The sequence below is a fragment of the Physeter macrocephalus genome, chromosome 5 (genome assembly GCF_002837175.3).
Source record: "Physeter macrocephalus isolate SW-GA chromosome 5, ASM283717v5, whole genome shotgun sequence".
NCBI lineage: Eukaryota > Metazoa > Chordata > Mammalia > Artiodactyla > Physeteridae > Physeter > Physeter macrocephalus.
This window is the reverse complement of record NC_041218.1, coordinates 99,188,802-99,216,690: the sequence shown is the minus strand read 5'-3', so window position 1 is coordinate 99,216,690 and position 27,889 is coordinate 99,188,802. Positions and strand designations below refer to the sequence as shown.

General features: G+C 37.4%; 1 protein-coding gene across 1 annotated transcript in view; it reads right to left on the bottom strand.

Moving 5' to 3' along the window:
* HECW1 (HECT, C2 and WW domain containing E3 ubiquitin protein ligase 1) overlaps positions 1 to 27,889 on the bottom strand; it is a 259,111-nt gene that overhangs the window by 175,760 nt on the left and 55,462 nt on the right. The window contains exon 4 of the mRNA XM_007124963.3: positions 8,037 to 8,112. Within this exon, the coding sequence (XP_007125025.1) occupies positions 8,037 to 8,112 (76 nt within the window). The remainder of the gene's footprint in view (positions 1 to 8,036; positions 8,113 to 27,889) is intronic.

Genomic DNA, 27,889 nt, shown 5'->3' with positions numbered 1-27,889 from the left:
TATGGCTGAGTAATATTCCATTGTATATATGTGCCACATCTTCTTTATCCATTCATCTGTCGATGGACACTTAGGTTGCTTCCATGTCCTGGCTATTGTAAATAGAGCTGCAGTGAACATTGTGGTACATGACTCTTTTGGAATTATGGTTTTCTCAGGGTATATGCCCAGTAGTGGGATTGCTGGGTCGTATGGTAGTTCTATTTGTAGTTTTTTAACCAGGCACCTTTTTCCTTTGCAATTTGCTTTGTATCTTTTTTTCTTTTTTAAATTAATTTATTAATTCATTTTTTGGCTGTGTTGGGTCTTCATCTCTGTGCAAGGGCCTTCTCCAGTTGCAGCAAGTGGGGGCCACTCTTCATCACGGTGCGCGGGCCTCTCACTATCTTGGCCTCTCCTGTTGCGGAGCACAGGCTCCAGACGCGCAGGCTCGGCAGTTGTGGCTCATGGGCCCAGTTGCTCCGCGGCATGTGGGATCCTCCCAGACCAGGGCTCGAACCCATGTCTCCTGCATCGGCAGGCAGGCTCTCAACCACTGTGCCACCAGGGAAGCCCTGCTTTGTATCTTTTCAATGTAATTGATTACAGTGATTATAGTCACGAGTATGACTACATGCTGAGTTCTCCCAGTGAACCATCAAATCTGGGGGTGGTGTTGGGGAATATGGCCCAGACTGTGACAGACATATAGATTTATCCATCGTAAAATAATGACTACCATCACCTTCATCACCTCTACCACTACTGCCTGTCATTTATAGATTAGCTACTAAATTCTGGGGACCATTCTATGCCCTTCATATACATTATCTGATTTAATCCTAACCACAAACTCTACAAGATAGTTATTACATCCCTAATTTGAGGAAGAGAAAATAGAGGTTTCTGAGTTAAGTAACTTGACCAGGTCTTCAGAGTTGGTCAATGTCAGAAATGAAATTTGAACCTGCTTCTTTGATTCCAAAGTCTGTGTTTTTAACCATTATGTGATATTACCTTTTTACAAAAATGACAACTTTGGCATAGGTCAAATTCTCAAGCATAAATGGGTCTTTTTAAAAAATTCTCTTCCATCAAACAACTTGTCTAAATCTGCATAATGTTTTTATCATACGTCTGATACCTGATAAGTCTAGTTACTCTTTACTGTTCTTGTTTTTTTCCAAAAGAAAACATCTTTACCAGTCACACGTTTATTCTTCCGGATTAATCTTTTAATTTTTTAATCAGCTCCCCTCCAAAAAATTGAGATTTTGATTGGAATTGCATTGAATCTATAGATTAATTTTGGGAGAAATGGTAACTTTACAATACTTCCTATTCAAGGACATATGTTTCTTCATTTTTTCATGCCTCTTTTCATGCCCTTCAGTAAGCTTTTATAGTTTAAGTTCAATTTGTATACTTATAAAAATATATGTTTCACGGAGTAAAAACGTTTGAAAACTGCTGCAATAAGGAGTTAATTAGGAGTTAAAAGGGCATTCGGCTGGGAGTCAGTATATCCAGATTTTAGTTCTGGAACACTCTCTGTTGAACTTTGTAACTTCAGAAAACAACTTCTTCAGGTCTCAATTTCTTCAACTCTGAGATTGTTGGAATGGATGTCTATAAGAACACAGAGTTTTGTGATTTTCCAACAGTAAATGATACATTAATGGGAAAATACTTAATTTCCCCCATTTTTTCCTGCATTGTTTTATGTTCTGATGATAAACATGATGTCTACTGTAACTTTTTTAAATATAGAAAAGAAACAAAATTTTAAAATTATTTCAAATTGTACTGCATAGTGGCAACCATTGCTAGACTTTTTCTTTATTGCCTTTCAGTAATTTTCTTTGCACAGTTGCGACCATACTGTACATACAAACTTGTACCCTAAATTTTTTCTTTTGCCTGGATTATACCATAAGGATGTCCCATGTCTTTTAGAACATTTTGTATACATAATTCTTAAACAGTATATAGTATTTCATTATTTGGCTCTGTGGTAATTTTGAATATTTAAATTGTCTCCAATACTTGTGAAAAAAAATCTGTATTTGCATTTATGATTTTCAAGGTTGTAGGGTTAATTCACTGAAAATTAAAGGGATAGTAGTTACACAGGAAATTTATTACCACCAACGAGTGGTAAAAACTGAATATATAAACAGATTTGAGAAGTAAAGCATTTGCATCAACAATCTTGCTTTGACATGTCTACTCTATTCTGGAAAATTTCCAGAGGAGACAATTCCATGATCTATCTTTCTGGTTATTTCTCATTTTAAATTCTAAAAAGAAAAGCAGTCCAATTATATGCAGTATCTCCAGTTCTTGAGTTTCCTTAAATTTATCTCTCTGTATGCTGGCGCGGATGTTCACATATTATTTTCAGATAAGATGCAAAGGTGACGTTCTTTGAGCCCTAGCAAACCTGAGAATGTGTTTCTCTTGCCTTCTTACATAAATGACAACCTGGTGGGCACAGAAATCTTGGGCTAAAACATGCTACCCTTAAAACCCTGTAGCCTTTGTTGCACGATTTTGGCATTCTGTATAAGAAGACAAGTCTGAGATTAACATGAGGTTTATTCTTTTGTAAGTATCATGCTGTTTCCACTCAGATGTCTACTGTGTCTGCATTTGAAATTTTCTTTAAAAAAATTGGCATTTGTCTAGTTGTTGGTCTCTGTACATACATTTTTTTCTTAGCACCTTATAGCCTAATTTAAAGATTCAAAATCACATTCAACTCAAGAAACCTTTCTCCTATTATTTCCTTTCAATTTGTTCTGATCATTTCATCAAAAATATTAAATACCTATGTATTGGCTCTGTATATGTCATCCATCTTTTTACTTCCTTATCCTTTTTATGTCTGACCCTTCTTCTATGTTTTCTAGGAGAGAATCTCAAGTCAGTCTACTATATCATTGATTCTAATTCTGTAGTGGTGAGTATGCTCTTACTGCTTTCTAAAAGCTCTCAAAGCTCATTTTGAATTCTGTAATTGCCCCTTTTAGAATTTATTTTAAATCTCTCCTTGACTATGATAGACAGAAAAATGGTCCCTCACAGATGACCATAACCTAATCCCTGGAACCTGTGAATATGTCACCTTACATGGTAAAAGGGACTTTGCAGATGTGGTGAAGGATCTTTATTGAGATGGAGAGATTAGCCTGGATTATCCAGTTAGGCCCAATGTAATTATGAGTCTTTATAAAATGGAGGAAGGAGGGGCAAAATGAGGAGAAAGTGATGTGACAACAGAGCAGAGATTGGAGTGACGCAGCCACGAACCAAAACATGCAGGTAGACTCTAGAACCTGAAAGAGGTGAGGAGTGGATTCTTCTCAGGAGACCCCAGAAGAGTACCAGCCCTGCCTGTCGACACCCTGATTTTAGTCCCTTAAGATTCATTTTGGACTTCTGATCTCCAGAACTGAGTGAATACATGTCTTGTTTCAGGCCACTAACTTTGTGGTAGTTTGTTACAGCAGCAACAGGAAACAGATACACTTGACTTTCTTTTAGCTTCAAAGAACTTCAAAGAAATCCCTTACCATTTTTCTTCACCCTAGACCTCTTACTTAAAAGGTCCTGCACTTTCCTGTATTTTATAGAGAGTACAAGCAGACGAGTGATAAATCCCTTACTTCTCTTGAGCAGATATTTGCCAACAAAATACTTGTCTTTTTCCTCTTGAGTGTTATGTCCTTCAACTTTTTTTTTTTTAAGGTAGAATCTATTCTCCACACATTCTTCAAGTCACAATGTCTATTCTTTATCCATGAGCAGGGTGTGTACCCCTGGTATTGTCCATCTTTAGTTAGTTTGGTTGTCCAACGAGCTGCTATTGGAATCCTCGTCCCTACTTTTACACCTGGAGATGACCAGCATCCAGTCAACTTTGTGGGCTTTGCTTAGCTGTAGATTTGATGATCTTTTTATCTCATCTTTCTTTGAGGCATGGAATTTATTATGCTACTTTAAGCAGTATTTACTTTTATTTTTCCTTGACAGACCTAGTGAATTAAACATATACGTATTCAACTACTAAGTATTATATTTCCACGACCATTCCAGGCTTGCCTCTTTAGTTGCTAATTTTACATCTCCAGTCATATTTCATTGCTGGCAATTTTTTCCTTGAGATAAGTGTAAGAAAAATCATATATTGGGGGCTGTAGGAGATGAGTCCATCCTGATCACCTTATAAAGTAGCTTTTTGAACCAAGCTGGTGGGGGGGGGGGCGTGGTTTCCTTTCCTGTGGTGAGTCTGTGAGCCCATGTCTACGTGGTAGAGCCAAAATGGGAACCAGTGAATGGATAGTTCATCTCCTTCCCCAGCCCCATGCTGTCCATCCTGTATGGCATCCCTCTTAGGCTTTAGGATTTTAGTGAACTTTGGTTAGTGAAAATTCTTCATTTCTGGCAGACAGTAGAGTAGTTTTCCTGGTTTCTACTGTTTCTGAAGGTTTGTACAAATAATTTTTATCAAGCATTTCAATGGGAACATAAGAATAACAAACCAGGAGTTGTTAGTTTTCTGTCCTAGTAATACAAAAGTATTGAGTTTCTTCTTTTTTCTTTTCTTTTTAAACCTAGACAGACACATGCTAATGTTGTCAATGGGTATCTTTTAAGACTTAATTTTTTTTAGAATGGCTGTAGATTCATAGCAAAATTACAAGGAAGTACAGAGATTTTCCCATATACTGCCTGCCTACACGTGCATTGCCTCCCCCATTATCAACATCCCCTACCGGAGTGGTACATTGGTTATAACTGATGAGCCTACATCGACACATCATAATCACAGTTGAGAGATACTTTACCTCTTTTCCCAAAATCCATCGTTTATGTTACAATTCACTCCTGGCATTGTACACTCTCTGGGCATTGACAAATGCATTATGACATGTATCCATAATTACTGTATCATACAGAGTATTTTCACTGCCCTAAAAATCCTCTGTTCTCTGCCTATTCATCTCTCCTTCCCCTCTCCCAGCTACCACTGATCTTTTTATCATCTCCATAGTTTCACCTTTTCCAGAGTGTGACATAGTTGAAATCATACAGTACGTAGCCTTTGCAGATTGGCTTTTTTCAATGAGTAATATGCGTTCAAGATTCCTCCATGTCTTTTCATGGCCTGATAGCTCATTTCTTTTTAGCACCAAATAATATTCCATTATCTGAATGTACCATGGTTTATTTATCCATTCAGCTACTGAAAGACATCTTGATGGCTTCCAAGTTTTGGCAATCATAAATAAAGCTGCTATAACCATCTGTGTTTGGTTTTTGTATGAAAATTACTCCATTTGGGTAATAGCCAAGGAATGCGATCATGGGGTCATGCGGTAAGAGAACGTTTAGTTTTGAAAGAAACTACCAAACTGTGTTCCAGAGCGTCTGTGACATTTTGCATTCCTACCAGCAATAAATGTGAGTTCCTTTTGCTCCACGTTCTCACCAGCATTTGGTGTTTTCAGTGTTCTGGATTTTAGCTATTCCAATAGGTACATAGCTGGTATCTAGTTGTTGTTTTAATTTGCATTTCCCTAATGGCATATGATGTGGAGTACCGTTTCATATGATTACTTGCCATCTGTTTAGCTTCTTTGGTGAGATGTCTGACCAGATCATAAGATCTCTGGCCCATTTTTCAACTGGCTTGTTTGTTTTCATATTGTTGAGTTTTAAGAGTTCTTTGTATATTTTGGACTAACTTTCCTTTATCAGATGTGTCTTTTGCAAATATTTTCTCTGAGTCTGTGGCTTGTTTTCTCATTCCCTTGACATTGTCTTTTGCAGAACAGAAGTTTTTAATTTTAATGAAGTCCATCTTATCAATTTTTTTTTCATGCATTGTGTCTTTGGTGTTGTATCTAAAAAGGCACCACCCTACCCAAGGTCATCTAGGTTTTCTCCTATGTTATCTTCTAGGAGTTTTATAGTTTTGTGTTTTACATTTAGATCTATGATCCATTTTGAGTTAATTTTTGTGAAGGGTATAAGGTCTGTGTCTAGATTCATTTTTTTTTGCATGTGGATGTCCAGTTGTTCCAGCACCATTTGTGGAAGGGACTATTTTGCTCAACTGTACTGTCTCTGCTCATATTTCAAAGCTGACTATATGGGGGTCTACTTCTGGGCTCTCTAGTCTATTTCATTTATCTATTTTTCTGTTTTTTTCTTTTTTTCACAAGTACCACACTGTCTTGATTACTGCAGCTTTATAGTAAGTCTTGAAGTTGTGAAGCATCAGTCCTCCAACTTTGATATTCTCCTTCAACACTGTGTTGGCTATTCTGGGTCTTTTGCCTCTTATTATAAATTTTAGAATCAGTTTGTCAGAATTCACAAAATGACTTGCTGGAGTTTTGATCGGGATTGCATTGATTCTATAGATTAGTTTGGGAAGACCTGACATCTTTACAATATTAACTCTTCCCATCCATGAACATGGAATATATCTCCATTTATTTCGTTCTTCTTTGATTTAATTCATTAGAGTTTTGTAGTTTTCCCTATAAACATCTTGTACATATCAACATTTTGTTAGATTTATACCTAAATATTTCATTTTGGGGAGATGCTAATGTAAATGGTATTGCGTTTTTAACTTAAATTCCATTTGTTCATTGCTGGTATATAGGAAAGAGACTGACTTTTTGTATATTAACCTTGTTATTGTCACTTATCAATGGATTTTTAGACACACGTTTGCTTTACTGGGGGCTCACTTGGACATGAAAAGCCTCAGTTGACCATCCATCTCCCAAGGACACTCATGAACTTCATTTCTGTGATCTCAGATATCTGATATGTATGGCCTACAATATTTGTTGGTTTGATAATAAGCTAAGCAATAGTTTTCAAACTGTGCTGAACAGTTCTGTGCCCTACAGTTTCATACCATTGTGTCTTCACAAAGACCCTTTAGGGTGAAATTGAGTGCATGGGGCTCTGAACTCTGTATATCATTTTAGCCAGAGCAAGTTTTAATTTTGAAATTATTTTAGATTCAAAGAGGAGTCTACCCAGTTTCCTTTACTGTTAACAGGTTATGGAACTAAGGTACATGATGAAAACTAAAAAATTAACTAAATTACTCTTAACTATTAACTAATTATGATTAACTAAATGACAGGCTTTTTTTGGATTTCACTGATCTTTCCACAAGTGTACTTTTTTGAGCAGCTCAGTTTTTAATCTGTTTACCAACTGGATTTCATATAAGGTTTTATTTAGACCAAGGGTCTGCTAGCTGCTTCTTGCCTCAGGCTTTCCCCTACCTCCACTTTATAAACTCTCAATTACTGCTAGTTAGCCATGAAGGAAAAGTAGAATGGTAGCTTCTCTTCTCATCATCTCACCTCATCTAAGGAATGCATCTATTCCTTATTGAATCCTCTTGTACCCTTATGAGGTCAAGGGGTGAGAAATGGAATGTTTCCTGCCGTATCAGTAAACAAAGGATGTCACAGTCATCAGCGACTGCAGCCACCACCCACGGTGAGTTGGTGAGCCCTGAGGAAACTCAGGATATGAAAACACAGGATACTGGCCCCAGAGAGCTGAGGTGCAGTTCAAAGGAATGCAGCCTCTTGCATCTTCCCAAACATAGAAGAGCACTAAATGCTTTAACTTGAGATCATCTGGTTTTCTTTACTTAACAGTAATCTTCTGACATTCACACTACCTGCCCTTTGTTGCAGAACTCCTATATATCCTAGCCCCACCCTTGCCTCCTCTGAGCAGTACCCTCGGGGTTACTTGAGATGCTACCTCCCCCGCTTGAAGTCCTAAAAATTCCCACGAAATAAAACATAACTCTCAACTTTTAGGTTGTGCATATTTTTCAGGCAACAGGGGAATGGAGCAGATATTTTAAAATTTTGTTTTACAGATGGAGAAACTGAGGCACAGAGATGTTGAGTAACTTATAGATAAGAGTCAAATTGAAGGGGTCTCCTGACTGTTGACTGACATTCTTATTCACTCCACAAGGCCTTCATATGAGCAATACATACCTGAGAGAGAAAAGCTGATCAGCCTCCGACTTCCTTGCCCTTGTACGGTCTCATCAGAGCCAATACTTTTAAAAATCTGTAAGAAGACAGAAAATGGGAGACGAGCAAAAGAAGCATTGAAATAGATACTCACACTCCAGTACAAACATGCTTAATCACAGTTATTTCTGTCACTACAGAATACAAAGACAGTAGCATTGTGATTTCATTAGGCTACTACTGATTAAAAGAAGCTTTTAGCAACCTAATGTCTTTCCCAGTAATAGAGTGGGAAATGCTAGTGGAGATGAGGGGTACTTTTCAGAGAAATGGAAATCAACAAAAATAATTACTGTAATATTAGAGGCTCTTTATAGCCACTTACGTAAACAAGGCCTTCTCACATTCAAATTTGCAAAAGGTATTTATTAAAGCAGACCCTAAGGCAGTAGAATGATAGGTCAATAGATATTTACTGTTGTAATTACAATATGTTTCCATTAGCAAAGTATAGCATTAAACTGCTGTATCTTCATTCCTTCTGATCTGTATTACTACCTAGAGATTTCCAGGAAATTCTGTTTATTACGGAGGAGACTGAGCATGGCATTAAGAAGCTATTCTGAGGTCTCTTTATTTAACTGCCTTCCTGGGATGTTTCAGAACACAGTTGTTACATGGGTTATCTTCATCTAGCAGGTATTTGCAAACCAGGTTGCCAAAATCTTTTACTTTCCATCATTACTCAATATTTATCTGTTAATGGATTAATCAAAGCAGCTAGAGTCCTTGCTTCCATTCTCATCTAGGCAAGTTTTACTCAGAAATGATTCTGAGTATTTATTCAAAGGCAGAGTTACCTTTGCATATGTTATATATTTGCAGAAAATAATATACAAATCTGAGCATTAAGCAAATCCATACAGTGTCCGCTTTTTAGAAGATAATCTGTACTGAAGAAGCAAAAAATGGAGAACTCGATGACCTCTTGCTCAAAGTCTGTCTGTTTCGAGGTTCTGTGGGCTTGCTCTCTTTCTACTGCCTCTCAGTATTTTTGATGCTGGAAGAGTTGTGACTGGATGTGACCATCATCTTGCCTTATATGAGACTGGGAGTAATGACGGGCCATCACTAGGGCCCACAGCTTTCTCCCAAGGAGAATACAAAGGGATTATCAGAACACCTCCTCGTAAAGCAGGTGCCCCTGGTGGGCCTACATGCTCGGCTGCAGCTCGTGTGCCAATCTTCTCAGTATGTCGCTTTTAGGCCCACATGCAAGAGGCATTTCGGGGATGCTAGGCTGCCCAGCAGAGGGAACAAATGTGGGTGACATACGGAATGGGGTGAGTCAGAACGCTGGTTGGGCTGAATGAAGTATCAGCCCTCTTCACAATGGACAGCCCGCTCCTTCCCAGTCGGTGTTTGTTCTTCTCTTTGCCAGGCTGACTCCAAGCAGCAGAGGTCAACAGTTCAGAGACTGCATCCTCAGGCTGGACAACTCTCCTAGCTCTCAAAGTGGCCAATGAGCATGGGCCTGATCAGGGTTCAAAATTCCTTCATTTTCAAATCTATGCCTGGGCAAAGGCCATGGGAGACTTGGGCAGGCTGGCCACACTCCCTTCCAGTGACGTACCTGCCTATGTGGGACAATTACAACTGACTGTTCCTAATTCTAGTTTAAAGATGTCCACATCTAGCTTGTTCCATCTCAGAATATAAGTTCCTTAAGGGCACAACAAAAAGCATACTTTTAACAGCGCCTTGATTTTACACTGTTTAAAAGGTAGGATTAAACTGCACATTTCATGCTAGTCTAAACGAGCTTAAACTTGCAATGATAACAAAGAATAGTACACCTGTTCCTTCTTATTTAAAACATAATTTTGATCCCTCGTATTTAAATATTTTTCTGCTGGAATTCAAGGTATTTACAAAAAGGTCCTTCATATTTATTGCATCGGAACAAGCCTATAGACAAGAAGATAATGTATATTTTTCAGAAGCTACTAAGTTCTCAGGGGAGACACACATTTAAAACTTCATAAACATTTCCCTAACTCATGGCTTTTTGCTAACATTATTTATCAAGTCATCTCAGCGCCAGACTGATGATACAAAGGGGGAGGCAACAGGTGATAAACATTTTCCAGGAAGTAAAGCTGTTTGGGAAGGTTTTGCATCCTGGCTTTTTGCTCAAGATGAGTTCCAGAGGCTGGTCTGAGGTTCAGAAATCTGCTGCACTACAGAGATATGCTCCACCACTTACTGACTGTGAAAATGGTGTGAAGACTCAGGAAAAATAGTCTCACCCTGGAACAACCTAAGACTGAGGGGCACATCAGGGAATTGCTCATCTTCTCAGCTCTGCACATTCTCTCGGCTTTTCAGCCTGTCTGATGCCCAGTTGTTATTCCAAGCACTGGGCGCTGGGTCATGATGTCCCCTCTCAGATGCAGTGCACAGTGTCACTGTGTTTTGCACACAACTTATTTCCACCACCAAGCTTACTTGGCAAATGGTTTAACAGATTCAAGGCTGAATCTTCTGGGAGTGGGGGGATCAAGAGGGTGGAGCAGGAGGGTGTGGGGCTCACCTCCCCCACAAACACAGTGAAAATTACATCTACATGCAGAACAATTCTCACAGAAAACCAACCGGAAACTGGCAGAAGATCCCTTATACAACAAAAGCTGCAAGAAATATCCCCATGTAACGGGGTAGCATAAAAAAAAAAAGGCATCAGGATGGGACTGGCGCTCCTGGAAGGGATCTGTGAAGGAGGGAGTGTCCACACAGGAAGACTCTTGCTCTGAGAAATCCCTGTCTGCTGGGAGGTCTGCTGGGACAGATAGGAAGCTGGAGGAGCCTGTACTCCACTTGCAAGGAGTGTCTGCATGCTGGCTTGCTAGCAATAAGGGCAGAGAGAGACTGGTGTTGATGGCTGCCACCTCTCTGTACCTCCCAGCCCAAAATGCATGCTGGGTGGGGCTGCTAGCACACGCAGCAGCTAGGCACTAAAACTCGGGTGGAAGAACCCTGGGAGAGGACTTGGTCTAGCTGCACGGAGACAGCCTAGAGGGCCTGGAGTGTGGTCCAAGCTGCCATGGTTAGTGCACTTGAGATAGGATGTGCGTTCACCATTGGAGCCCTACTATCAGAGTGGTGCCGGATGGGGCACGGGTCTGCCAATGAAGCCCCACTGTCAGTGTGTTCACAGCAAAGTGCGACTCTGGCTGTTGGTGGGCTTTGCGGAAGACTGATAATGGACTCAGATATCAGTTTCCCTGGTGGGCAGCCCCTGGGGAGGAGTATACAGCGGTTCCTTTCCTGGTGGGTGCACTCCTCACAAGGCAGCTTGGAGACAAATCTTGGTGAAAAGGTCCAGGGAGAGCCCTACCATAGAGGCAGCCCAGGTCCCAGGCAGCAGCACAACCACCTCAATTCCTGCAGTCACAATGCCCCGGCCCCACCGCCAGCCTAGCACTAGGGTCTGGGATGAACACAACAGAGAAAAGGACGTGACCTTGGGCTGCTTATGTGCAAAACCGCAGATACCTGCATGGGCCGCGTATAGGTTTGCTGTGACCACACGGGCCTCAATGGATTCTGTGCTCACCTCCTTGGGGACACAGGACATACTGCAATGGAACCTTACAAAACCCAACCCTCAGGGCTTCTACTCCAACAACTATGGAGCAGACCCTGCCCCTGACAAGGCTGTGACAGCCATGCAGCAAAGAGGAGGACCCACCCAACATCTGCAGGCTCTGGATACCACATGAATCACACCTGCTATCAAGGGGATAATGGTCAGCACACTGAGGAAACAGCCCTCACACCAAAAATATTGGACTGACACAATCTACACAGGGATGCTCCTACATAAAAACAGCACTTCAAGACCACCATAGATAACTATTTCTTCTAAATTCATAGAGCCAGAGAAGTGAAAATGCAGAGGAACTACTCCCAATTAAAAGAACAAGAAAAATCCCCTGAAAAAACAAAAATGAAATACCTCTCTAGGCTACTGGACCCCAAGTTGAAAAAGGAAGTAAGAGAAACACTAAAGGAATTAATAAATATTACCAATAGAAATGCAGATCGCTGTAACAATGAGCTAGAAACTATAAAGAGAAACCAATCAATATTAGATAACTCAATTGCCAAGATAAAAACTGATCTAAAAGCAATGAACAGCTGGCTAAATAGTGCATAATAATGAATAAGTGATCTGGAAGACAGAATAATGGAAATCACTCAATCAGAACAGCAGACAGAAAGACAAATGAAAAAAATGAAAGCAATGAACAAGATCTATGGGATAATATGAAGTGTGCCAACCTACACATAATACAGGTTTGAGGACGAGAAGAAAGAGAGAAGGGGATAGAAAATGAAAAAACGTATTTGAAGAAATTATGGCTGAAAACTTCCCAAACCTAAAGAAGGAAACAGGTATCCAGGTACAGGAACACAAACAAACCCACATTAAGACATATCATAATTAAAATGGCAAAAGTTAAATATAAAGAGAGGAGCACCAAGAGAAAAACAAAGAGTCAGTTACAAGGAAACCCCCATAAGCCTATCAGTTGATTTCTCTACAGAAACTTTGCAGGCCAGAAGGGAGTAGCATGATATTTTCAAAGTCCTGAAAGGGAAAAACCTGCAACCTAGGGTACTCTACCCAGCAAGATTATCATTCAGAATAGAAGGAGAGATAAATAATTTCTCAGACAAGCAAAAACTAAAAAATACAGTAATACTAAACCTATCATAAAAGAAATATTGAAAGGTCTTCTCTAAATTGAAAAGAAGCAAAAATCTATAGGAAAGAGAAAAAACACAACAGGAAAGACAAATATATAAAAGGACAGAAGATCACTTAAATAAGCCAGTACATAGATTAAAAAATAAAACCATTTTTGTAAAAGTGATCATAACCTCAATAAATAGCAAAAGGATAAACATGAAGATGTAAAACAGGGCATCAAAACCACAGAATGTGGAAGAGGGGAGTTAAAAAATATAGATTAAAAAAAAACGTGTTTGAACTTACATGACTATCAGTCTAATCAAGTAGATATAGCTATGGGTTACACTTGAAAACCAAGGTAACCACACATCAAAAATATACAAAAGATTCACAAAAATAAAAAAGAAAGGAACTCAAGCTTAATACAAAAGAAAACCATCAAACCACAAAAGGAAAAATAAAAAGAACAAAGTCTGTTCAAAGAAGAACAAGGAAGAACTACAAAATCAACTGGAAAACAAGGTTTAAAATGGCAATAAATACATACTTATCAATAATATTTTTAAATGTCAATGGACTAAATACTCCAATCAAAAGACACAGAATGGTAGACTGGATAAACAAACTAAGAACCTACAATATACTGCCTACAGGAGATCCACTTTAAGCCAAAAGACACAGACAGATTGAAAGTGGAGATAGAAAAAGATATTTCATGCAAATATAAACAACAAGATAGCAGAGGTAGCAACACTCATATCAGACAAAATAGACTTTAAAACAAAGTTTGGAAAGAAAGACAAAGAAGGACACTATATAATGATAAAGGGATCAATACAAGAAGAGGATATTATACTCGTTAACATATATGCACCCAGTATAGGAGCATCTAGATATATAAAACAAATACTAGCAGACATAAAGGGAGAAACTGACAGGAATACAATTATAGTAGGAGACTTTAATACCCCTCTGACATCAATGGATAGATCTTCCAGACAGAAAATCAATACGGCAACAGAGATCCTAGAAGACACAACAGACCATTGGACTTATTGTTATCTGTAGGACACTACATCCAAAAAACTCAGAATGCAAATTCTTTTCAAGTGCACATGGAACATTCTCTAGGATTGACCAGATACTAGGACACAAAACAAGCTTCAACAAATTTAAGAGGATAGAAATTATTTCAAGCATCTTTTCTGACAACAATGGTATGAAACTAGAAATCAACCACAGAAAGAAAAAGAGGAAAAAAACCCACAATCACAGGGAGACTAAACAATATGTCATTAAAAAACCAATGGATCAACAATGAAATCAAGGAGGAAATCAGAAAATACCTTGAGACAAATGATAATGAAAACACAACCTTACAAAATTTATGGGATGCAGCAAAAGCAGTTCTAAGAGGCAACTTCATAGCGATACAGGCCTTCTGCAAGAAACAATCTTGAGGCCTTCCTCAAGAAAAATCTCAAATAAACAACCTAACTTAACACCTAAAACAAAAGGAAAAAGAGCAAACAAAACCCAAAGTTAGCAGTAGGAAGGAAATAATAAAGATCAGAGAGGAAATAAATAAAATAGAAATTTAAAAAATAGAAAAGATCAATAAAACCAAGAGCTGCTTTTTTGAATAGACAAAAAAAAATTGACAAACTTCTAGCCAAGCTCACCAAGAAGAGAGAGGAGCCAAATAAACAAAATAAGAAATCAAAGAGGAGAAATAATAACTGATACTGCAGAAATATAGAAAATCATAAAAGACTACTATGACAACAAACTGGACAACCTAGAAGAAATGGACAAGTTTCTAGAAAAATATAGCCTGCCATAATTGAGTCAAGAAGAAACAGATAATTTGAACAGACCAATCACAAAGCAAAATAGAATCTGTAAAAACAAAACAAAACAAAAAACAAACAAACAGAAAAAACTCCCTGCAAACAAAAGTTCAGGACCAAATGGCTTCCCTGGGGAATTCTACCAAACATACAAAGAAAAACTTATACCAATCCTTCTCAAACTATTCTAAAAGAAGAACTTATGTCAATCCTTAAACTATTCCACAAGATTGAAGAGGAGGGAAAACTCCCAAAGTCATTCTATGAAGCCACCATCATCTTGATACCAAAACCAAAGACATTACAAATAAAGAAAATTACAGGCCAACAGCTCTGATGAATATAGATGCAAAAAATTTCAACAAAATATTAGCAAACTGTATCCAACAATACATAAAAAGGACCATACACCATGATCAAGTTAGATTCATTCCAGGGTCACAAGGATGGTTTGACATAACGCAAATCAACGTGATACAACACATAGTAACAAAAGAAGAGACAAAACCATATGATCATCTCAAGAGATGCAGACAAACCATTTGATAAAATTCAACATCCATTCAACATCCAAAACCATATGATCACCTCAAGAGATGCAAACCATTTGATAAAATTCAACATCCATTCTTGATCCATCTCAAGAGGTGCAAACAAATCATTTGATAAAACTCAACCATTTGATAAAATTCAACATCCATTCAACATCCAAAATTCAGACAAATCATTTGATAAAATTCAACATCCATTGGATAAAATTCAAAGTGAGCATAGAGGGAATATCAACATCCATTCAACATCCAAAATTCAGACAAACCATTTGATAAAATTCAACATCCACTGGATAAAATTCAAAGTGAGTATAGAGGGAATATATCTCAATGTAATAAAAGCCATTTATGACAAACCCACAGCCAATATTATACTCAGCGGTGAAAAGCTGAAAACCTTCCTGCTAAAATCTGGAACAAGATAAGGATGCCCACTCTCACCACTTCTCTTCAACATAGTATTGGAAGTCTTAGCCACAGCAATCAGAACAGAAAAAGAAATAAAAGGTATCTAAATTGAAAGGGAAGTGGTAAAACTGTCATTATTTGCAGATGACATGATACTACACACAGAAAACCCTAAAGACTCCAAACAAAAACTACTAGAACTGAAAAGCAAATTCAGCAGAGTAGCAGGATACAAGATTAACATACAGAAATCTGTTGCATTTCTTTGCACTTACAATGAAATACCAGAATGAGAAAGTTAAAAAAAAAAAGATCTCATTTAAAATCACATTAAAAAAAAAAACCCAACAACCTAGGAATAAACTTAACCAAAGAGGTAAAAGATCTATATGCTGAAAACTATAAAACACTGATAAAGGAAACTGAAGATGATTCAAAGAAATGGAAAGATATCCCATGCTCTTGGACTGGAAGAATTAATATTGTTAAAATGGCCATACTACCCAAAGCAATCTATAGATTTAATGCAACCCCTATTAAAATACCCATGACATTGTCCACAGAACTAGAATAATCCTAAAATTTACATGGAACTACAAAAGACCCAGAGTTGTCAAAACAATACTGAGGGAAAAGAACAAAAGCTGGAGGCATAAACCTTCCAGATTTCAGACAATGATAGAAAACTACAGAAATCAAAACAGTGTAGCATTGGAACAAAAACAGGCATATAGATCAATGGAACAGAATAAAGAGCCCAGAAATAAACCCATACACCTATGGTCAACTAATCTATGACAAAGGAGGCAAGAACATACAATGGAGAAAGTGGACAGTCTCTTCAGTAAGTGGTATTGGGAAAGCTGGAGAGCTACATGTAAATCAGTGAAATTAGAACACTCCCTCACACCAAATACACAAATTAACTCAAAATGGTTCAAAGATCTAAATATTAGATAAATTCCTAGGAGAAAATGGAGGCAAAACATTCTCAGACATAAATCATAGCAATGTTTTCTCAGATCGGTCTCCCAAGGCAAAAGAATTAAAAGCAATGATAAACAAATGGGACCAAATCAAACTTATAAGCTTTTGCACAGCAAAGAAAACCATCAACAAAATGAAAAGACAACCTATGGAATTGGAGAAAGTATCTGCAAATGATGAAATCGACAAAAGGTTAGTATCCAAAATATACAAACAGCTCATACAACTCAATATCAAACAAACAAACAATCAAAAAATGGGCAGAAGACCTAAATATACATTTCTACAAAGAAGACATACAGATAGCTAACAACCACAGGAAAAGATGCTCAACATGGCTAATTATTAGAGAAATTTAAATCAAAACCACAGTGAGGTATCACCTCACACTGGTCAGAATGACTACCAAAATGTCTACAAATAATAATGCTGGAGGGGGTGTGGAGAAAAGGGTACCCTCCTACACTGTTGGCGGGAATGTAAATTGGTGCAACCACTATGGAAAACAGTGTGGAGATTCCTTAAAGAACGAAAAATAGAGTTACCACATGATTTAGCAATCCCATTCCTGGGCATATATACAGAAAAACACAAACACTTTAATTAGAAAAGATATATGCACCCCACTGTTCATAGCAGCACTATTTACAACAGGCAAAACATGGAAACAACCAAGTGCCCACCAACAGACAATTGGTTTAAGAAGATGTGGTGTACTAATATACAATGGAATATTACTCAGCCATAAAAAAGAATGTAATAATGCCATTTGCAGCAACATGGATGGACCTAGAGAATATCATACTAAGTGAAGTAAGTCAGGCAAAGAAAGACAAATATTATATATCACTTATATGTGAAATCTAAAAAATAATACAAATGAATATCTATACAAAACAGAAACAGACTCACAGACACAGGAAACTTATGGTTACCAAAAGGGAAAGGGAGGGAGGGAAGCAATAAATTAGGAGTATGGGATTAATAGATACAAACTACATAAGATAGACAAGCAACAAGGATTTACTGTATAGCACAGGAAACTACATTCAATATCTTGTAATAACCTATAATGGAAAATAATCTGAAAAAATGTATATATAATTGAATCACTTTGCTATATATCTGAAACACAATATTGTAAATTAACTATTTTGTAATAAAAGAAATTAGTTTATATCTACACAGATGAACATTTTTTATTACTAGAGTGAGACAATTTATCACCAGTTTTATTCCTTCAGCAACATGGATGGACCTAGAGAATATCATACTAAGTGAAGTAAGTCAGGCAAAGAAAGACAAATATTATATATCACTTATATGTGAAATCTAAAAAATAATACAAATGAATATCTATACAAAACAGAAACAGACTCACAGACACAGGAAACTTATGGTTACCAAAAGGGAAAGGGAGGGAGGGAAGCAATAAATTAGGAGTATGGGATTAATAGATACAAACTACATAAGATAGACAAGCAACAAGGATTTACTGTATAGCACAGGAAACTACATTCAATATCTTGTAATAACCTATAATGGAAAATAATCTGAAAAAATGTATATATAATTGAATCACTTTGCTATATATCTGAAACACAATATTGTAAATTAACTATTTTGTAATAAAAGAAATTAGTTTATATCTACACAGATGAACATTTTTTATTACTAGAGTGAGACAATTTATCACCAGTTTTATTCCTTCTTATGTACGCATTTGAGACAACTGTTCATATACAGAAGTAGGTACAAATACAAGGAGCTTTATTATAGTAATGTCCTTCATTTTCTTTAAATCTCTACAAGCTATGTACAAAACAAAAACATAGTAATCAGTCAGTAAAAATTAATTTACATTGCCTATCCACTGACAATCCCTTTAAGTCTCTAACGAGAGCCAAGAATTGGAACCACCTGAGTTGCAAAAGGCAATCACTGCAATCACTGCAGCCACTCACTTTCTCAACAAGCACCAGGATCCTGAAGGGCCCGCTTGGTTGCTCCCTAGATGCTTTTCCACCCCCAAGCCAATGCACATAATCAGATCTAGAATGGGTGAGACTGAGGCCTTTCCTTAACTATGTGTGAAAGAGGAAGAGTGAAAGGAGAAGTTGGAAAAGAGAACCTACAGACCACTGGCATATTCTCAGGCAGATCAATTTCAGGAAAGCAAACATATGGAAACTGAGAATCTGGAACCATTGTTCCTGTTACTCCTGGGAATGCCATCATACATGCCCAGGGAAATATTCACCCCAGGTTGAAAACAGGTGGGATAGGTGAAAGGGGTAACACCTGGTTTTGAGATAGAGAAATGCTAACTATAGATGGTTGAGAAGTACCTGAGAGACAGAGGCCCAGCTGAGGTGGCAATGATATTCTGAGCATATTTGTGAACTATCTGGCATTCCAGAGATTCCCAGAAATATTTGGTGATAAAAACTGGATTTCTTGCAGTCAATATGATGGTATCCCAGAGTATTTGACCATGTAAATGAAATAGCATCCAACTTTTAAATAAGAGGAAAAAGCTGTTCCCCCTATCATCTCATGAATCACCCAAAAGCAACACGGAAAAGAAAAACAAAAAGGCAAACTCCGTCTTCAATAAAACCACAAGATGTCTATAACTGAGCACAATATATGAAGTGTGGCCTCCATATGCACTGGAGGTAAAATTGGGGTGTGGGAAGACACCAAGTCAAGACGCACAGGACTGCAAATGAGGAGAAAAAAGGTAGTACATGCACCTGGGGATATACTGAAGAAATATGCAAAAGAAGAAAAGGATATTGAAAGGTATACCATGTTCTTGACATGATAACAATTTCAACATGATAAACATGATAACAATTTCAGCACTTTCTTAATCTTTATTTTTATATGATCCCAATGAAACTACCCATAGGATTTAAAATTAGAGAAGCTGACTCAAATTTTCCTATGGGAGAAAGAAAAATCAAGAACAAACAAGATTCTAAAAGGGGAAAATAATGAGGAAAAAATGCTATAGAAGATACTTCACCGTATAATGAAGCTAGAGTAATTAACACAGTGTGGTGCTAGTACATGAATGGCCATAGCAACGAAATAGACTAGAAAGTCCAGAAATAGACCAAAAATGTTTTTAAAAACCATACAGGAATTATAATAAAGGTGAATTTTCAAATCAGTGGAGAAAATATGGATTATTTAATAAATGGTGTTGGGACATCTGGATAGTAAATCCGGAAGAAGGAAACACATTTGGATTAATATCTCATATTATATAATAGAAAAAAATTCCAAATTGATCAAATATTTAAATTTTAAAACCAGAATCATAAGAGCATTAGGGAAAAAGTGGAAGAACATTTTTAAAATCTCGAAGTTGAAAAGGTCTTCCTACAGGTTAAGAAAAACCCTGAAGTCACAAAAGAAGACACTGATAAACTCAACTCTGGAAAAAATTAAAATGCATACATGGAAAAACCACCATATATCAAAAGATAAATGACAAACCTGCATAAGTATTTCCAACTCGCATTATATTCAAAAGCCCAATTTCTTTTATGTCTAAGAAACAAAAATGACGACCAAAGGAAAAGAAGCATGAACAAAGCATATCAAAAGGCAGTTCATAGAAAGGAAAATCAAACAATTCTAAAAATTAAGAGGTATTCAACCTCAGGCCCAGTAAGAAAAAATGCTAATAAAAACTACAAGCTCTGGGCTTTCCTGGTGGCGCAGTGGTTGAGAGTCCGCCTGCCAATGCAGGGGACACGGGTTCGTGCCCCGGTCCGGGAGGATCCCGCATGCCGCGGAGCGGCTGGGCCTGTGGGCCGTGGACGCTGAGCCTGCGCATCCGAAGCCTGTGCTCCGCGGCGGGAGAGGCCACGGCGGTGAGAGGCCCGCGTGCCCCAAGGAAAAAACAAAACAAAAAACTACAAGCTCTGAGTTTTCACCTGTCACGTTGGCAATGAGCAAAAAGTTTGAGAACTTACCAGCGTGACCTGCCAGGTTTTGAGCTGTCTTTCGACTCCATTCCCACCCTTCTAAACTGTGACGCTGGAGCGGAGACTGCTCACCCCATCTCTGCTTTGCCACCTGGCGCCTGCGCAATCACTGCCAATAGGAGATGCCAGAGTGAAAAAGCGAGGCTGAAAGAGGCAGAAGGGACTAGCTCCGCCCTCTCTGCTTCCTGTGCCGGTTAGCCCAGCAACGGTTTCCACCTGCAGCGTCAATGCTTCACCTTTGCAGCAGCAGAATCCAGTTTGGGTTTTTTTCCAGCACTTTAAGATTCAGTCTGACCTTTTCCATCTTAGTGAAGCATCAGTAACCTTCTCAGAAGTCAGGTCCGGGCCCATGGGGTCCCTCCTCCAAGCTCACAGCACCGCTGAATAAAATCCTCCTCCAAAGAGGTCTGCATTTCAATACTGCGAGGTCCCTCCTCTAAGCTTCTAAGTTGATTATTTCAATCTCTTCACTTGCTCCTCCAGCCTTACAGATGGCGGCAGCTTTTTGCAATTGCTACCTCCCTGATACCTTAGGATTCTCTTCTTGTTTTCTCTTCTTAACAGCTTTATACCTGTTTAACAATTATTCATATGAAACTCTAAGTAATTGGTATGGCGTCCAATTGGCTTTTAACTGGTACAGTGGCTAAAGGTGTGGAGACACAGGGAGCCTCATACATTATTGGGGAGAATGTTAACTGATACACACGCATACACCCAAGAAAGCTGGCAATTGACCATTAATTTCACGTCTAGGAACTTATCACAGCTTTACTTATTTGTGTGTGAAATACTGTGTTTAAAAGGAAATTTATTGTAGCTTTGTTTATATAAAGCAAAAGATTGGAGGGGAAATTAAAGGTTAATCAATAAGGGAATGTTACATAAATTACAATGTATGCATTAGTGAAACACCTTGCAGAAATTAAAAATACTTTCTTTTTTTTATGTAAAAAAAAGGCATAATCTGTTGGTGGCCTGCAGAAGAGTATATAAGGTTACAGTAAGTCCCCTACATACGAACCTTAAAGTTGCAAACTTTCAAAGATGGGAACGTGCATTCGCACATCCAGTCACGTAAGTCAGTTCACATGTCTGGCGTACATTGTCACGTGCGTGCATCCTCTACAAGTGGTTGTGCTTTGTGTACTTTGTTGTATTGTATAGGGTACAGTAGTAGTACAGTATCTTTATTTCAAGCCCAGGATGTCTGGAAGCAAGCGTCAAAGCAGCAGTGATGTAGCTGGTACTGCTAAGAAGTGCCAAATGATAACGATGGAAGCAAAAGTGGAAGAACCTTTGCCTGCAGTTTGTTCATGATTTTCCTGGATTTGAGAAGGTAGATGACTCCAAAGAGATCTTCAGCAACTTAGTGACACTCAGCAAGAAGCTGGAGCTAGATCTGCAAGAGGACAACTTCATTGAACTCCTTGTTGTGCAACATGAGAAGCTTACTAATGAAGACCTGATGGAATTGAAGGCCCAGAGAAAGGACTAAGAGAGACAAGAAGAAGAAGTAACTGAAGAACGGAAGAGATTCATGATGCAGGAAATAGCAAGGGGATTTTCTTTATTTGAGGAGGCACTGTTAGTTTCTGAGGCACAGGACCCGAATGTAGAATGGTACACGAAGGTTACAGCAGCCGTTCAGAATGCAATCCAGTGCTACCGTGTCATCTATGATGAGAAAAATAGAGCTACTACCCAGACATCACTGGATCGGTTTTTCAAGAGGGTAGATAGAATTGAATCCAGCAAGGAACCAGAACCTGTGCCATCCACGTCAGGCGTGAGTGAAATTGCAGCCTGCCCCCCGTCTCCTATTGCTGACGATCCTTCAGCTCTACCATCTCCCACCTCCTCCCCCTCCTCCAGTCAGTAACTCTTCTTGCCTGTTCACTTGATGCCAGCCCCTGGATGCCAGCTGTTGTACTGTAATAATGTACTTTTCAAGGTACTGTATTGTAAGATTAAAATGTTTTCTTTGGGATGTCCCTGGAGGTCCAGTGGTTAAAACTACCTGCTTCCAAAGCAAGGGGTGTGGGTTCGATTCCCGGTTGGGGAGATAAGATCCCACATGCTGTGCAGCGCGGCCAAAAAAGTTTTCTTTATTTTTTGTGCTTGTTTTTTTTTATGTATTATTTGTGTGAAAAGTATTGTAAACCTTAAAACAGTACAGTACCATATAGCCGATTGTGTTAGCTGGGTACCTAGGCTAGCTTTGCTGGACTTACAAGCAATTGGACTTTACAGACGTGCTCTCAGAATGGAACTCTTTCGCATGTGGGACTTACTATAGTCCCACTTACTAATTTTTACTTTGTTGCTTGTTGTGGTGTTATATCCAAAATATCATTGCCAAGACCAATGTCAAGGAGCTTTTTCTCTATGTATTCTTTGAGGGGTTCTATGGTTTCAGGTCTTTCATTTAAGTCTTTAATCCATTTCAAGTTAATTTTTGTGAGTGGTGTAAGACAGGGGTCTAATTCATTCTTCTGCATGTGACTATCTAGTTTACCCAATGCCATTTATTGAAAACACTATCCTTTCCCTACTGAGTGTTCTTGGCTCCCTTGTCTAATATTAGTTGACTGTATACTCGAGGGTTTATGTCTGAGCTCTCATTTCTGTTCCATTGGTCTGTTTCTATTTTTATGCCAGTACCATACTCTTGATTACTACTGCTTTGTAGTATAGTTTAAAATCAGAAAGCGTAATACCTCCAGTTTTGTTCTTCTTTCTCAGAATAGCTTTGGCTATTTGGAGTCTTTTGTGGCTCCATACAAATTTTAGGATTTTTTTTCCTATTTCTGAGAAAAATGCCATTAGAATTTTGATAGGGGTTGCAATGAATCTATAGGTGGCTTTCAGTAGTGTGGACATTTTAACAAAATTAATTATTTCACTCCATGAGCATGGAATGTCTTTTATTTGTGTCTTAATTTCTTTCATCAAAGTTGAGTACTTTTCAGTATACAGATAGATCTTTTTCCTCAGTTAAATGTATTTTTTTTTCTGAATATCTTTACTGAATCAAAGATGGGTCACTAAGGAAATATATAATTATAACATGGTTAAATACATTTCTAAGTTTTTCATTGTTCTTGATGCTACTGTGAATGGGATTTTTTTGCTTTCTTTTTATATTTTGTTAGTATATAGACACACAATTGATTTCTGTATGTTGATCTTGTATCCTGCAACTTTACTGAATTGAGTAGTTCGTATAGTTTTTTGGTATAGTCTTTAGAATTTTCTCTATATAAGATCATGTTATTGCAAACAGACAATTTTACTTCTTTCTTTCCAATTTGTATGTCTTTTTTTTTTTTTCTTGCCTGATTACTCTGGCTAGGACTCCAGTACTATGTTGAATAGAGTTGGTGAGACTAGGCACATTTGTCTTGTTCCTGATATTAGAGGAAAAGCCTTCAACCTTTCACTGTTGAGTATGATGTTAGCTCTGAGCTTGTTATAAATGGCCTTTATTACCTTGAGGTATGCTCCTCTATGCCCTATTTGCTGTATGTTCTTTATCATCATGTGTTTTCTGCATCTGTTGACATAGTCATTTGATTTTTATCTTTCATTCTGTTTGTGTTTCTCATTGATTGGTTTGCATATGTTGATTTGCATACTGTTGCATATTTGCATCCCAGGGATAAATCCTACTTGGTCATATTGTATGATTCTTTTAATGTACAGTTGAATTTTGTTTGCTAATATTTTGTTCGGAATATTTGTATCTATATTCATCAGAGATATTGGTCAGTAGGGTTTTTTTTTCTTTTTCTTGTAGTGTCCTTATTTGGCTTTGGTATCATGGTAATGCTAGTCTTGTAAAATTAGTTTGTAAGTGTTCCTTCCTCATCAATTTTTTTGAAGTTTGCAAAGGATTGACATTAATTCTTTAAATGTTTGATTGAAATAATTGATAAATCATCTGGTCCTGGGCTTTTCTTTGGGGAGTTTTTCAGTTACCAATTCAGTCTCCTTACTCATTATTGATCTGTTCAGAATTTCTATTTCTTCATGATTCAGTTTCAGTAGGTTGTATGTTTCTAGGAATTTATCCATTTCTTCTAGGTTATCCAATTTGTTGGTATAAAATTGTTCATAGTAGTAGCTTATTATCCTTTGTATTTCTGTGGTATCAGTTGTAATGTCTCCTCTTTCACTTCTGATTTTGAGTCTTCTCTCTTTTTCTCTTAGTGTAGCTAAAGAGTTCTCAGTTTTGTTTATCTTTTCAAAAAATTAGTTTTTAGTTTGTTAGGCTTTTCTATTGTTTTTCTGGTCTCTAGTTTACTTCTGCTCAGATTTTTGTTATAGCTTTCTTTCTCCTAACTTTGGGCTTAGTTTGCTTTTTTTTTGTCAATGCCTTTAAATATAAATTTAGCTTATTTATTTGATATATTTCTTTCTTCTTACTGTAGGCATTTATTTTTATAACCATCTCACTTAAAACCGTTTTTGCAGCATCCCACAGATTTTTTTTTATTGGAGTGTAATTGCTTTACAATGTTATGTTAGTTTTTGCTGTACAATGAAGTGAATCAGCTATATGTATTCATATATCTTCTCCCTCTTGGACTTCCCTCCCATCCTTCCCATCTAGATCATCACAGAGCACCCAGCTGAGCTCCCTGTGCTATACAGCAGGTTCCCACTTGCTATCTATTTTACACATTGTAGTGTATTTATGTCAAACCTAATCTCCCAATTCATTCCACCCTCCCCTTCTCCCACTGTGTCCACATGTCCATTCTCTATGTCTGTGTCTCTATTCATGCCCGGCAATAGGTTCATCTGTACCATTTTTCTACATTCCACATATATGCGTTAATATATGATATTTGTTTTTCTATTTCTGACTTACTTCACTCTGTATGACAGACTCTAGGTCCATCCATATCTCTACAAGTGACCCAATTTCGTTCCTTTTTATGGATGAGTAATATTCCATTATATATATATACCATATCTGCAGCATCCCATAGGTTTTAGTATGTTATATTTCCATTTTCATTTGTCTCAAGGTATTTTCTGATTTCCCTTTGACCCAGTGGTTGTTCAGGAATGTGTTGTTCAATTTCCATGTATTTGAATTTTCCAGCTTTCCCTCTGTTACTGATTTCTAGTTCCATACCTGTGTGGTTGGAAGAGAGATACTTGGTATGATTTCAATCTTTTAAAATTTGCTAAGCTACCTTTGTGATCTATCATATGATCTGTCCTGAAGAATGTTCCATGTGTGCTTGAGAACAATGTGTATTTTGCTACTGCTAGATGGGATGTTTTATATATGTCCATTAGTTCTATTTGATCTAAAGTATGGTTCAAGTCCAACATTTTCTTATTGGTTTTCTATCTATATGACCTATCCATTGTTGAAATTAGGGAATTGGAGTTTCCTACTATTATTGTATTATTGCCTGTTGCTCTCTTCAGATATGTTAGTACTTGTTTAATATATTTTGGGGCTCCAATGTTGGGGGTACATATACATTTATAATTATTGTATCTTCTTGATGAATAGACACTTTTATCATTATATAATGACCTTCTTTGTATCTTGTTAGAGTTTTTGGCTTAAAGTCTACTTTGTCTGATATAATTATAGCTACCCCTGCCCTTTTTTGGCTTCATTTGCATAGAATATCTTTTTCCATTCTTTTATCTTGAGCTTTTGTGTGTCCTTAAGGCTAAGTCTCTTGTTGGCAACATAGGTTGTGCCTTTCAAAAAAAAAATCCATGTAGCTACTCTATGTCTTCTGATTGGATAATTCAATCCACTTACATTTAGAGTTATTATTGATAGATAAGTACTTAGTAGTGCCACCTTATGAACTGTTTTCTGGCTATTTTGAAGTTCCCTTGTTCCTTTCTTCCTCTCTTACTGCTTTCCTTTGTGAATTGATGATCTTCTATAGTGGTATGCTCTGAGCTTCTCTTTATCTTTTGTGAATCCAATTTAACTTTTTATTTTGTGGTCACCATGAGGCTTACATAAAACATTTCATAGATATAACCATCTATTTTATGCTGATAACTAAACTTTGATTGTATACAAAACTCTACCCTTTTACTCCCCTCTGTTTATATTGTGTATCCATTAACAAATTATTGTGGCTACAGTTATTTTTAATACTCTTGTCCTTTTCCTTTATCCTAAAGTTATGTGGTTAACTCTCCACTATATTATAGTATTAGACTATTCTGAATCTGACTATATACTTACCCATATCAGTGTGTTGCATATTTCCATATGTTTTCATGGTACTAATTAACATGTTTTCATTTCAGCTTTAAAGAATTCCTTTCAAGCATTTCTTGTAAGGCAAGTCTAGTGGTGATAAACTCCCTTAGTTTTTGTTTGCCTGTAGAAGTCATTATTTTGCCTTCATTTCTGAAGGACGGATTTGCCAGGTAGAGTATTCTTGGTTGGCAGTTTTTTTCTTTCAGTGCTTTGAATATATCATCCCACTCTCTACTGGCCTCTAAAGTTTCTGCCGAGAAATCTGCTGATAGCATTATGAGTGTTCCCTTATAAGTTAACAAGTTTTTCTCTTGCTGCTTTAAAATTCAATTTGTCTTTGATTTTTGATGGTTTTGTTATTATGTGTCTTAGAGAGGATCATTTAAAGTTGATTTTGTTTGGTGAGAGCTTCATGAACTTGGTAATACAAATCTCTCCCCAGATTTGGGATTCTCAGCCATTATTTCTTTAAATAAGCTTTCTGCTGCCTTTTCTCTCTCTTCTCCTTCTGGAACTCTAATAATTTGTAAATTGGTTCTTTTGATGGTATCCCATAGATCATGTAGATTTCATCACTCTTTTTCATTCTTTTTTTCTTCTTGCTCCTCTGGATAATTTCAATTGATCTGTCTTCAGGCTCACTTACTCTTTCTTCTGCTTGGTCAAGTCTGCTCTCTAGTGTATTCTTCAGTTTAGTCATTGTATTCATCAACTCCAAAATTTCTGTTTATTTCTTTTTTATGTCTTCCAAGTCTTTGTTAAATTTCTTATTTATTCTTGTATTGTTTTCCTGATATTGTTGAATTACTTATCTGTGTTCTCTTGTATCTCTCTGAGTATCTTTAGAACAATCATTTTGAATTTTTGGCCAGGTAATTCTTAGACTTCTGTTTCTTTGGGGCCAGTTTGGAGGTTTACTGTATTCCTTTGGTGGAATCACATTTCCCTGATTCTTCATGATCCCTGTAGCCTTGCATAGGTGTCTGTGCAATTTAAGAAGCAATCATCTCTTCCAGACTCTATAGACTAACTGTGGTAAGGGAAGACTTTCACCTGGGGTGG